At 45.3% G+C, this 14,168-nt stretch overlaps 1 protein-coding gene across 2 annotated transcripts in view; it reads left to right on the top strand.

The window, feature by feature from the left end:
* The window catches only part of LOC120822144 (mitogen-activated protein kinase kinase kinase 11), a 33,312-nt gene extending 19,456 nt beyond the window's left edge, over window positions 1-13,856 (top strand). Inside the window, exons 7-10 of one of the 2 annotated variants that reach the window (XM_040181553.2) lie at window positions 2,363-2,534; window positions 2,643-2,755; window positions 2,932-3,543; window positions 6,901-13,856. In XM_040181553.2, the coding sequence (XP_040037487.2) occupies window positions 2,363-2,534; window positions 2,643-2,755; window positions 2,932-3,543; window positions 6,901-7,487 (1,484 nt within the window). In that variant the 3' untranslated portion in view covers window positions 7,488-13,856. Of the gene's footprint in view, window positions 1-2,362; window positions 2,535-2,642; window positions 2,756-2,931; window positions 3,592-6,900 lie in introns of both variants that reach the window. The other variant, XM_040181552.2, reaches the window with a different exon arrangement.
* The last annotated feature ends 312 nt before the right edge of the window (window positions 13,857-14,168 follow it).

Genomic DNA, 14,168 nt, shown 5'->3' with positions numbered 1-14,168 from the left:
GGTTTGACATAAAAGCACAAATGACAGGAAAACATTTGTTTATAAAAGTGGTTGGTAAATCTAAAACGTGTGCCAGCTCCTTTTATTCATCAACTCGACTTTCTTCACTTGCTAACGACTCTCCTTAATGGCTGCCACTAAGCGGTGGGTATGTCTGTCGTTAAAATGTGTTTAGTGGGTATTTATGCTTGCCCTCTCAGTCGTGAGTCCTGATGTATTGCTCGGGCCCCCCTGACTTATTCGTCTAGAGATCTGCCAAATTGATTTGCGTTAGTCTCTGTGTTCCATTGAACAGGATTTTCATTCTATTACTACAAATGAGTACAGGAGGGAACAATGAGACCTACTGAATAATCAACTCAGAAGTAACCAGTCTCTGAGTTCCAGTGAACTGAACACAGAACAGGAAAACAGGAAAGTGGAACCTTCCTGTGCTTTTGAGGGACGTTTTGAATCTGTACTCACATAGTAGTTGGCCTTCTTAGCATGTCAGCGTGCTGGTCGATGGGCCTGCAGCTCATGGATGTCCCTATACTCGCTACTCTTGAGCTTCTCTCTTTGGCCTTAAATCATTCCAGTTTGTCTGATGATAGAAAATGCCAACCGTTCTAGCGACACAGCTATGTACTGATGGCGGTGGAGCCACATTTTCAATGGGTTGGGATGGTTTGGTACATGTATTCACGGCTCCAAGAGGATGATTTGCTGATGCCCCAAACTCCCAGAGGTCAAGTTCACTTATCTAGATTGTTACACACATTTATATCCTCCTCCTGGATCAATTGTAATCACTTAAGTGGAGTTATACCTACAGAGCTAATGACTATTGACAGACTCACAGGGTTCATCGTAATTGTTTTTCCTTTTTTTCTTTCAGAAGAAACCAGGCCAAATTCCTGCTTACAACAATACAATTTGTGTATTAACTTATCAAATGAGACAAGACTAAAGCATAATGTTTAATCAATCTGGGGTTTTGTCCAACGCCACCAAACTAAACACCGTTACCTGCTGACGGTCTCTTATTGCATCCTGAGCGGTACTGAGCATGTGCAAACCTTAAGAGGTCAGAATAAAGCAAGTTGTCCTGTTGTTTAGCTATTTCCATCGTCAGCTCCTGAAAAAATGACACGCGTGGAATGTTTTGTAGCGCTTGCCTGATGGGATGGATCTAAATGTACTGGACACAACGTGTTCATGTGCTCAGGCGGTCAATCCTTCTGGTGGAGCTCTGCCTCTGCAGCAGTGTTATCGCTTTAAGATGGTTACCATGGGAAACGCAATCCTGCTAAACATCAGCATGCTGGCATTTAATCTGAGCATTTCTGACTTCCAGATCACATACTTGCGTCTACACACTACACTGTTTACTAAACGAACACTTAAGTATGATTAATTGTATGTGTCAATAGTATGCTATTGTGATGACCGGCTCCTCATTTCTCTGGAAACGTCGTAACGCTAGAATAAGCTGATCACATACTGAGAATGAAATAATTACTTTCCTGCCTGAAAACATATCAACGCTTAACAAAGTGACACATGAACCACCTTTGGCCTAATTTAAAATCACAAAGTAATTAAAAAATACGTATTACGCACATGCAGACCTTTTTTTTTGGTTAGGGGTTAGGGTTTGTAGAAGAGTACGCTGGGCCAAGCCCCCTAGTGTAGGCCAAATAAAATAATCCCACATGTTTTATTCAGAGAGCAGCTTTACCCAAATCTAAAGCTGAATTCCAATGACACGAAATAGAAAAGCGCCACAACTCAGTTTTTCTTGCTGAAATTAGCGATATTCTGTTGTGATGTGTTATGAATGCTGCGTAATGTCGGCACGTGGTTGAATGAGGCCCAGCAGACTCTGCACAGGCTGTGTGTGAATAAAGGTTCACGCGGCGCTCACACCCTTGGTGTTAGCAGCGGGAGCCGGTTGCGGGGTGTCGGGGGGGGGGGGGGGCTGGTGGTGCTAGCGCCTGGGGGGAAGCGTGTGAATGGCAGTTTAAATTCCTTCAACTTTTCATTCGCACTCTGGATCTCCTCATGCATCTCTTCCCGGGGCTTCCTCCTTCTTACACTTTCTGCTCCGCCAACCGCTCTGGTTACCAGCTATTCTACAGTCAGCCAGGACTTGAGCTGTACACAAATATGAGCATAAAAAAGTCACAGGAATTCTTGGGATTGCAGCAGTCAATTAAAGGTCAATGTGTTGGCAGGTGATCGCAGGCCTGTGTCGATTTATTGGTGAAACCTGCCTTTTAAATATGCAAACCTCCATTAGAATACAGCTAGGCAGTATGCATACTGATCACATCAACGCCAACATCATCTTCTCCTCTCCTTCTTGTCCCCCCCCCTGCAGTTAGTCCCAGTGACAACAGCAGGTTGTTTGGTCTGAGCCCGGTCTGGCCCCTAGAGGCCCCATCCCATAAACAAGCCAATGGCGACCTGAGATTGTGTCCCCATTGGAGGCCCCAGAGCCCGAAAAGTCCTAAAAGCCCCAAAGTCCTGCGCCTTAGTCCCCAGGAAAGCAGGTAATGCAGCCCGTTTTCCTCCACAAAGAAACAAAATGTAGGATTTGATCACGCTCAACGTAATTCTTTACCATGCTGAAATATTTTTGAATTCCTTTGCTTCTCCAGTCTGTCGATGAGGGCCAAGCTCCTGGAGTCAGACAGCAACATGATGGGGGAATCCAAGGATGACTTTGAGGAGTACAGACCCTCTGCGCCAACCCCTCCTCCGGCTCAGAACGGTACCCGACACCTTCCATCACCGGCTTTACCGCCGCAGATCTTCCATTAGCCACCGCTTCCACTCACACGGTCGACAATGTGAAATATGCATAAAAGCTAAATGAATAATAAATGTCTCGTCTCTTTCTCCTTCTGTGTATCTTTTAAAAAAGCAGTTTTTTTTTTCTCTGCACAGGCTCCTCAGTGAAGGACAGCCTGCGGGTTTCTCTACCTCAACGAGACTCGGCCAGCGAGGAAGGCTGTCCCTCCCCGGCTGGCTCCCCTAGGCCCGAGAGGTTATCCCACGGTGGCCTCATTAAAGGCACCCACCAGGCCCTGCTGGGCGGCGGCTCCCTCCTGGCCTCCATAGTACTGGGCCGCTGCCTGGAGATTCCCCCAAGGGTGCCCCCTCGAACTAACCTCCCATGTTTAGACAGCCACACCCCTTCTGAACTGGAGATATCTGCGCCAATGCCCCTCATTTCAGACCCCCCAGTGGTGGACGATCTCATCACCTTGTCCCCCTCCGAGCTGCTCCCGAAACCGCTTTTCGATTTAGCTCTGCAGTACCAAGAACTGAGGCCTTTGCCCCTGACGCCACCTCCGCCGAACCCCCGTGAGAGGAGCATCCACCGGATACCGCACAGTCCGCATTGCCCCAGGACCCCCCTTCAGCATGGCAAGGCCGGCCTGGGAGAATGGACCCCAAGTTCCCATTCGACCAACGGGGAACTGGCCTGTGAGGCGTGGGAGCACAAGGCTGACAGGAGGAGGAGGTCCAGCCAAGGCCTGCACGCCTCTCAGCTCGGTCAGTGTGACGCGGTCCCCTTAAAGGAGAACCTCTCCCATTTCACAAGTCAGTGTGAGCTGGTGTCACTCACCGGGGGCTGTGAACTTGTGTCTGTGTTTTCACCAGACCGGGTGCAACAAAAGATTTGATCAAGTTGCACGACTCATACCAGAGGTTAAAGGTTGTATGACTTGACTTCTGCTGCTTTTATTTTATTCCATTTCTGTTATTAGGGTCCTCGCAACGACTAGTCTCAGAGGAACCTATTGTATTTCGAAGAATTATTATTATTCTCTCACGCAACAATTGCCTTTTTGGGGACTTTATCATATTCAAAAAGTTGTTAAATTTGGCACGCTTATCAGAACTGGTGAAAAATTTGATAATTTTGGGGTCTCGCATTTGGGTACAAAAAAATGTCTCCATAGTGCCCCCTAGAAATTTGAAAAGTACCTCACTAGGCCAATTTTTCCTCCGGATGCCTGATTAACTTGAAATTTGGCACACATGTGCTCTTGGACATGCTCCAAATGCTACAAAAAAGTCAATCATGGTATTCAAATGCGTCTAACTAGATCTTCCGCCATTTTGAATTTTGTGAAAAACACGTTTTTCACCATTTCTCCTAAACGCTACGTCCGATTGTCATGATGTTTTCTGTGGATCATTATTGGATCAATGTTCCCCTGCCCTATCAATATCATCTTGATATGTTCTTGTTTTGAGAAAATATGAGCTAATGAACTTTGCAAGGGGTGTGGCTTAATCTTGCAAGAGTCATAACTTCCAAATGATTTGGCCTGCCCTCACCAAACTTGTAACACATGTGAACATTGAACCCCTGACCACACCCTGATATTTTGAGAATATTTGAAGAATAGGGGGCGCTGCAATTAATCGTTGTAAATCTGCCCTTTTGGCCTATTTTCGTGATTTCCTAGAGTTATAAAAGAGAAGTTGATTGTTTTTTTTAGTTTACACCCTGCTCCACACAGGTTTTGCACCTCAAAGGTTAATCTGATCCCTCTCAAAATTTCCTAGCAGAGAGGTAAGACCTTGATAATGCTTCACTGTGAACATTGTAAGAATCCGATAATCGGTGGCGAGATGGTGCATCGGCAAAGCTGATCCTTCGGCAAGAACAACTAAACCGTTGTAACTATTCCACATCATCATATTTATTCCAGTTCAAACATGTTTGATGAGACTCTGGGCCTGAAGAGACGTAAAGTTGAATCAAGTCATAGCGCCACCTAATGGTAACAGGAAGTAGAATTTGGTAATTTATGACATCTCGGGTCGCTCCACACGGTTAACGACGACTAACTCTCGGACGCTTTGTCCGACGGCCGCAGGGGTTCTTGGCTGCGTATCGAGCCGTCCGGCCTGTGCCCCGATGTGCGGAGTTGCGAGGACCCGTCCAACGCTGCTCGCAGTGTTAATTTCCATTTGTCTTTTGCAAGGCTACTGAATGAGTATATTATAATTTATTTCCATTTATGCATTCATTTTTACTCACCAGCACTAAATATGTTTTTTGGAGGCTCCTCACTGAAATAGGATCCAACCTTGAATAATCTACGTTTTCAGCACGACAATGTCGCCTTCATAGTTCTTGGAGTAATTATTGTAACATTTGTTTTTTAGCACAAAGAGGCTTTAATGCGGCACATAACTTTTTTTTTAATTTACATCAAAGCTCGTCTTCAGCTGTTTGCATATCTCAGCTACCAGCTGCCCCTCCCCATTACTGCAACACCCGCTAAGCAAGGCGAGCAAGCAATGTCTTTGTTTTTTCCCTCTTTAAATCGACGGTTTTCTTTTATTTCCAAGTTGGGGATGAATGCAAAACATCCGGGGGCACAGCTGAGATCATGCAGACCGAATATGCTTATTCAGGATTAAAAAAACGCTAATATCTCTTATTGACTTCACAGCCTGCTCACTCTTTCTGGCCAGATAGTTTGTCTGTGTCCCTTGGCTGTATGGACGCTTTTTGGGCCCATTTTCACACGGCAGCATCTCAAATGTATTCTTAAACGCTTAAAATGTGTAAGGGAAGCATGCATGACACATGATCCAATTGCACAGGGATTAGCTTTTATTCCCCCCCCTGAAGTAACATCAGGCTATAATGATGATAAATATTCAGTTCCAAAAGGGCATATTTAAATACATTTGTTTTAATTCATGTAAGTGTCATGCTAGCGGACCTGATCTGCATACCGCGTACATCTACTCTATGGCCGATCCACGATGTCTTTCTCGAAGACGCTCCGCCACAGTCCAGAGCCGTAGCAATGGAGTCGTGGGTATTGGTTGTTTTAAAAGCGAGTGGGCTTTACGGGGGCTTTAGGGGTGCCCTCTGGTAAAGTTCCACGCACTATATCGGCTCCTTTTGACTCACAAAGCCTTGGCTGCTTCACTGAGATGTTCTCCCAGAGAGAGGTTTATTTCCCAGGCGTTTCTCCGGCGCCTTCATGTGACTCCCGATGGCTCTTTCCTGTCAGATGAATAGCTTCGCTGCCTCGTACAGCTGCTCTTGATGTAAATAATGCCATTAGGCTAACATCACATTTGGAAATAGCAAATGTTCAGTCAAGCTGATTCATTCGGAGTTTAATGTTCTTGTCAGTCCTAATTTACACTTGCAACTAGTTTACAGTGCCATGTTGTGCTTAATTTAGACGAATTGTCTCAAACTTCTCTGCTGGTGACTGTTCCATTCCTTTTTGCAACAATAACGTGCAGCTTTTGTGTTTCATTTAGCAGGTTTATCTGTTTTCTGAGAACTAGAAAGCAAATAAAAATGTCAGATTGGAGGGGAGCGCATGAAAGATAAGCAGGGCAACACCACAGAGGCTTGAGGGTTTATGTAATTTGCAGATTACCAATTGAAACGTCCTCAAGCAAGAAGGTGAAGTAGAGGACGACAAAGACGCTCAATATGTTCAGCCTTTCTCTGAAATTGTCTTTGTTAAAAGTGGTACCTCACAGATTTTTCAACATAAAGGTCAGTTTAGTTCTCGCGCCACTCAGCCTGTAAAACCAGTTATTTAATGTCTTCTATGGCTCTGAAGGAGGAATCCAAGAAAAGAACCCTGCTATTTTCAGAAAGGCTTTAGACGTGAAGGGTTTCATGTTAAAAATGTGGGAATTTGAAAGGGGGGATTTAACAGGCAAAGATGGTCGGATGAAAGATTCTATTGAGTTGCAATACGGGAAATGTAGGTACCTACCTTTTAAAGGTCGACTTAAAGAATAGATTTTGTCCTTCTATTTATTATTTCTCACAGTGTTGCAACCCTGTGAGGTACTAAATGGCTGAAGTGCCCAATAATTTGTTTAATTGTTTTGTATCTCTGTTCCTTACAGTTTTGGACCTGCCCTTGTGCCAAGACACACATGACTCTGATGACAAGCCTTCAGTGTCCCTCCACCCAAACTCTGCCCTCTGGAGCCCCAAAACCCGCCGCCTGGAGGTCACCGTCATCCCCCGGCCCCGCCCGTCCTCCATTCGCCCCCGAATCGACCCCTGGAGCTTTATCTCGGCAGGTGGTGCGAACTCAAGTAGTAGCCGCATCCCCCACCACTTGGACAGCAACCCTCTGGGCTACCAACCCTCCCCCACCAACCCTTTCACCAACTGTGACCCCTTCCCCTCAGCGGACTGCGACCCGTTCGCCCTGAAGGCCGCCCCCTCGAGCGGCTCGGACACGGCTTCCCCCTTCGACCCCTTCTCCACGCCCTTTCCCACCTCCCGCTCCGCCCCGTGCTCCACCAACGGCTCGCCCACGCTGCCCTCGTTGCGCAAAGCGCCCCTCAACCCGGCCGACTCGGCCCTCATCGACCTGGGCTGGGCGGCCTGCGGCAAGCCTCTGGAAGAGAGAGCTCGCCCCCGCAAGACACTGGGGCTCAAACCCTTCAAGTCTCCAACGCAACTCCGAGACGATAGGTTCTAAACCTGCGCCTGTGGCGCGGCCGTGGCTTCAATCACAGCAGCCCAGTGCGGGACCCGTTTTACTGCTTAGCAACGATCGCTCGACCCACTGAGGGAAATCTCCCAAATGGGAGCCCCAATCATTGCAGGCCCTTTATGCGGCTGCTTTGGAAACCAGTGAATGGGGTACAGTGGATGGTGGGATAGCTGCCTTTGAACCAAAAGCTGGTGCCAATTTCATTCCCTCCTCTCTATCTTGGTTTATCTTTCCCTTTGAAGGAGCAGAATACCGATCACTAGTCCCATCTTCAGATCCTATCAGACTCCTCACATCACCTGCTTTCATCTCACACTGAATTTGAAGCGTGACAATTCCGTGGTGGATAAGGCGACTTGCACAGCTTCACCTGCCCGTACCTCTCTGCAAACTGAAAGCATTCAGGACAGTGGGGAAATGGAGTGCCATACTTTGTCAAGTGTTTTTAGCATACATCTTCTCAAGATTCATGAATGGTTTTTCTGGTGCGTATGGAAGACGCTATGAATTTGGCTTAAATGTGCAAATCCGCTTAGCATTGCTGTGGAGGAGAATGTTGTCTGTGTGCGCAGGTGCGTGTATGTCTAGACTCATTGAGGAAAGCTTACCGCTTCTTTTTTAAATAGAATCTGCCTGTTGCATTACGGGAAAAAGAACTGAATATTCCAGGGCACTCATGAAATCCAAGACAAATCCATGACCCAGACATTCCACTTGGATGCAGATAAAATTCCAATCACGTTCCCCTTGAAATGCCCGGGGTTGGACCGATTCATTCGGCTGGAGGGCGTCACAACACAGGAAACAGGACAGAGGGGGGGGGGGGGCTCTGCGTTCCCTTCATATGCCAAAGAATGCCACTGTGAGTGTGTCACGACTGGGACAAAGGGTGTTTGCAAATCCATTGTTTTTACCAGTGCCAGATGGGCGTTGTCCACCACAACGGACAGTACAGAGACAGTTGAGACAATCACGGATAGTATTTAAAGTTACTTTACATGTACTTTTCTGTGCTTATCATTTTCAATATCAAGCAGGCTGTCTTATCACTACCCGTCTGAAGTAGGAAGCTCCAACCAAATACTACAATACATCTGTATGGAAGCTTCACTTTCTTTATTTGAACTGGCTAATTTGACTTGGCCTTGCAAAGTAAAATGCCTTATGACACACAATTAATCCTCCTCTCCTTGAACCCCAAATAATCCAACAAATTTAGTTTGTGTAACAAAATGTGAGCCACTTATACACTTCTTTCTGGTCAAGAACGAGGTGAAAAGATTTAAATCGGTCTGTTCAACATGAAGCCAGCATCTCACCATACACACCGGGAGCAAAGGAAAAAGTGCTAGTTTGACAATAAATCCGCCTTGAAGCTTCTCTTTTATTAATCAGTGACATTTTTTAAGGTGGCAAGGCTAGTAGCCCCCAGAAAACAACTTGTGTTAAACCTTTTGTGTTTTATTCTTCTATTGAAAAACAGATTTTGATTTAGTAAGTTTTATTTTATTGGATTTTGTTCTGGCAGAGCCATGCTGTTTTCAAGTCTTTGTTGGAAGCTAAACTAACCATCGAAGTCTTAGTGTGTCAAATCATTTTTACTTGCATACCTAGTCTTCCTCAATCAAGCCCTGAGCTTGGGAGATGTGGGCGTAGTTTTGCAAGACTAGAGTCACTTGGCTTCTAAACTCTTTTTTTGGGGTTAAAAATCCATTCCAAACCATTTTAACATCACTCTGAAAATCTTGTAGGTTCCTGTGAATAAATGTAATATCATGACCCGCCGCCTGGAGGTCACCGCCATCCCCCCGCCCGGCCTCCATTCGCCCCCCTGAATTGACCCCTGGAGCTTTATGTACTTCCAGTATAAAGACAGCAGAGAAGTTCAATATTGAACAATAATACAGAGGAATATTATTTTAGAGAAGGGGAAGGCACTGGAGCAACAACTTGCCCTTTCACGCCTTGTTAACACGTGATTATCATCACAAACGCGCAGGCACTTTCTTCTGGGTTTTTCCCATAAATCTCTGGAAATGTACTCTGAGAGGCAGGTGGAGGAAAAAAGACAGCAGCCACAAAGACTCCATCACATAAAATAATCCCTTGAATGGGTGTGACATCACAGAGATGTCCTCCTTATATTGAGCTGCTTCCTGCATCATCTCCATTTAAGCGGTGCCCTTTTTATTCTTTTTTTTTTTTTGCAAAAATGTTTCAAAGTCTGGATGTCTGTCCTGACTCTTCTGTTTTCTACTGCCACCGGACCCTCAGCTGCCCGGATTACAACTCACCCTTTTGTATGTCCTTCCCCATCAGGTGATGGAAAGACGATCTCTTCTTACTCCTTTTGCTTCCTTCTTCTTGTGAGCAGCCTTCTCCTCACACTGCAGATCACTCAATGCACCAAGAGACAAGTTTCTGTCTGTGAACAAAAAAAAAGCATTTGTTCGAGGACAGAGTCCATTAACCGGGAAGTGCTCATTTTACAGAGGCAATTGAATTTGTTTTGAACTGAAACTGGAACTTTATTGGATATTTTTATTGCACCTTGAAGCGTCCATCGTCAACTGAACATCCAAAGGGACTAAGTACCTGTTAAAAGTCTCTGCGTGCTCCTTGGTCAGCCGTGTTTTAGTTTCCTCTTAAAACACCTTCCTGCCACGTATAGTTAACGAAAAGAAGTCATATTTTCTGTGAAGCGCAGCTATGTTATGTCATCTGAACCAAAAATAATTCAACACTGTGGTTGTCTGTTGGCCCCTGATCCAATCAAAGACCCGTCGTGTCAGTACCCGCCCATGAGCGCGGTGGGTCCCTTAGTGCAGAAGTCAAGACGTGTGATGTAGTATGTTTCTCTTTCGGCAGCGCTCCCTACCTTCCCTCGCTCCTCTTGTCCCCTCCGCTCACGTTTTACCAGCCTGAGAAGTGATGAGCTATTACCTCGTCTCTTCCGTGTCAACACACAAGGCCACGAGAGCGATCCCGCGCTAGTTATTAGGCCTGGATGGCTGTTATTGTCAACAGAGCTCTGTGAGCAGAAGTGATACATCAAGGAAATTGAGATGATGGAAACCTCGGTCACAAATGCGTGTCAAGTATCCACTTCCACCTGCCACTCATTTCCTGCGGTATGTTTGCTGGGTGCCAGACTTTAATTTTCCACCAGTCCAGAATTTGAAAAATGTTGCCTGCCATTCTCCGCCTGGCTTGAGCCCTTTTAGTAATTTATCCTGAAATATCACGTGTAGTAACAGGACCTGCTGTGCTTTTTATGTACGATGAAGATGCAGTCTTGGTGGAAGTGGTCCGTTTGAAGTGGGGGAGATATATTTATGTCGTTGCATAGAAAGATGTTGGATTATTCATAAATCTGAATCTCACAGAACTCGACACGGATGTCCAATGTTTGGCTTTGGCTGTCACATCCAGGAGCTCACGGAGAGTAGTGACGAGGTGTTTGTGACGCTCTGCACTTCCAGGCATCGGCCCGTCCGTCACTGCAAATCAGATCCCCGGAGGGCAACCTGTGATATCGGGGCCCCCAGTGATCCGCTTTAGCCCCGAGGAGACTCGGAGCGCTCATGATATAATAAGAGTTCACGCTCAGACCGTGGCCCCCAATCAGTGAGCGGCAAACGGTCAATGTATTACATGAATGTAGGCTAATGAGACGAGCACAATGGGCGAGCCCAAGGCCGCGACCCTCATCACGTTTGATCGCCGGTTGCGTTATAGAATATCAGAGCTGAAAAAGCTTTGTGAGGCGTAACAGCGGGATGCGTTGCCTGATGCCACCATCCAGCAGCACCCACACATCATTGGGATTTTATGATCTTATTTGTTATTTGATTTACTCTTATTAAGACACTGATTCTAAATTGAATCCCATTGACTAGTTTGAAAGCTTGAGTTGTATCCTGATGACTCCCGAGGTGGAAGGATGAAGCGCGCGTGAGAACTTAAAGAAATGGACTCAGAAGTGCGACGTACCTTCTAAATTGCTGCGGCTTCGGGTTTCGGCCTTGTTTCCACTCCGTCACGGTTGCTGAGAGACTTGGAGGACAGAGGGAAAGAATCGCCGTCTGAACACGTGTCACATGTACTTCCTTGAGGAAGTCTTACCTTGGCGGGTCAGTGGAGAGGAAATTCTGAAAGGACACAATAGACGACCTGGCATTTCCAGCGTTTTCACCCCACTTCTCTGTGCTGCTATTGTGCGCTTGTGTTCAATTAAGCCGTCTCACAGGCAGCCGCCAGAGTCGGAGACACATCGTTGCTCTTTCTGGCTCAGATTAAGTGAAACACCTGTCCGGGCCTTTGTTTGACATTAACTGGCCGAGACCAAGTGATCAAATATGACCTTCCGTTGACTGTGCAGGAATTGCACTTCCTGACAGGGATTTGGACTAAATGTCTGTCGGAGGCGCCGGCAGGTGCGTCAGCTAATGCTGCTTCTCTCGATGTGTGAACGTTATTCCTCAATTCTTTTCAGTCAGTGCGTCCAAGGTAACGATCTGCTGTGCTTCTTAATTTTTCTTTAACAACCAGATAAATATAAATAACTCCAACCACAAAAGAAGCACCAATTTTCTTTTCCAAACGGAGTCAGGTGCTTCCTCCAGCAAATACACATGTTTTAGTTTTTTTTATCTGTATTCATTCCTCACACTCACTGCCCCCCCCCCCCCCCCCCCCCCACACACACACACAACTTGTGATATTTGTGGAATATGAAGCTGTTCAAGCTTTAAATTCTTCTTTTGAGTGTCGAATGGGCCGCAGCTTGTGTCTCCATAATGGAGACAGCCAATGGTTTCTTGTCGTCAACATTGCTCGCGGATGGAAGCGCTGTGATGGCTTGTATCATAAAAAGATGTCTAGTTACGCGTGAGGGTGCCTAAGCTTCTTCTATGAGTAGAATATGGCGTCCTTGAAGCTTGGTGATGTATTTATTTCATCTTTAATAATATGTTTCCCTGAAAGAAGATTCCCTGCAATTCCATGGTATTTTAATATTTGAAATATGCTTCCGGTAAAATATTTGTTAAATGTCTTTCTGAGGTGGATAATGGTTTGAATGTGCCGTTGCCCTGCTAGCGAGCCCCATTATCTTGACTCCGAGCTCGACGGTTTCCCTCAAAGGTCATCAACGCCTGAAAGTGAACGTGGCAGGATTTTGAATATCAAGCTTGATCAGATTGGAAAAATTTGTCCTCCTCCGTATAGACCCCTTGTTGCTTCCGATAAAAGCAATTGGGAAGTGAGTGCTGAATACACACTCGCTGGATCATTGTAGACAAAACCATGCTGGCGACTGTAAAGTTCCGAATGAAGTAAGCTTGTGTTTCTCCGAATGTCTAATGTATCAGAACGTGATGGTGTTTGGCCTGAACGACTAAATGATCCACAGAGGCAATCTGAAAAACGCTCCCCGTGACTGCTGCTCAATTCTCTTCCACTATCATCTCACAGGACAGCTTCCAACCGGCTGAAGAACATTACAGATACACGAGGAGTGTGTGGGGGCGAAAGCAAATATTTATAAGTGGCCTTTTTTTTTTTTTACACACTGGATGAAAACTATTTCTCTTCTGAGATGGTCGTGGACGCGGTCTATACGTTAGGATGACCGACTGATTGCTTCGCATGAACAAAATGTTGTATAGGTTTTCACTGGAGTATTTAAGATGTTGTGTATGGGTGCTTCACTTGAGGCAGGTTTGACGTTACATTCCAGTTCTTCAATTTGACCAAATCTGCATTAAAACAATTCCTCAAAGCCCCATTTGTGTGAAACAGAACATTGAAGAGAATTGCGTGGTGGAGCTTGAAATCCTGTTCTTTGTGTACATTGCAACAAAACCTTAAATCCCAGCCTAATGTCTCCTTGAGGCACCCATGCGGATATTGTGTGCTTACAACTGCTAGATAGAGATGAGGATTGTGTCCCGTAAGTGGTTGACCTCCTCTCTGTCTGCGTATCTATTTGCTTCTATTGTAATTGTTCCAGATTCATTTCCATGTGTCTTATTACAGCCTAGGTGATGTGATAACACAATTGTTGCATCGACCTGGCAGCCGTTTTTACATCTTTTTCCAGAACTGACTCTGCTCATTTGAGTTTTAGCAGTTGTCGGGCTTTAAAAATGTGCTGCTGTTGTGAAATCTCGCACTGGGCTGGGCCTAATCAACTGTTTTTATTGTTGTGTGTCAAGAGGACTATTTCTGTATACAGTATGTGAAAATGTTTTTATTTCTCTTGACTATATTATAATGGGTTTTAACCTGTGGAAAAAAAAAAGGAAAAAGCTCAAAAAGAGATAAGACCAAATAAAATGTAACACTCCTGAATTGTTTGTCACTTCATTCATATTATCGAGGAAAAAGTGCTTTCAAATCTGGGCTCAATCAATCAAGAATGCTCCGATGTCCCCTGAGCAGTCTTCATAAGGACATGTGTTTATTTTTAACATTTAATTTAACTGTATCCGTGTCATTTTTATGTATGTTAATTGTCTCTTAATTCACTTCCAGCTCTGGAAGCCCGGAGAGGGATCCCTCAAACTTGTCATATCAAGTAATTATTTCATGATTTCCGGATCATCATTCTGTGATCATAGGGATGTTACATTGATTTTGTGATTTTGAAATTCTTTTGTTTCA

The sequence above is a fragment of the Gasterosteus aculeatus genome, chromosome 7 (genome assembly GCF_964276395.1).
Source record: "Gasterosteus aculeatus chromosome 7, fGasAcu3.hap1.1, whole genome shotgun sequence".
In the NCBI taxonomy this organism is placed as follows: domain Eukaryota; kingdom Metazoa; phylum Chordata; class Actinopteri; order Perciformes; family Gasterosteidae; genus Gasterosteus; species Gasterosteus aculeatus.
Note: the sequence above shows the minus strand (reverse complement) of the source record. Positions and strands in the feature narration are given on the sequence as shown.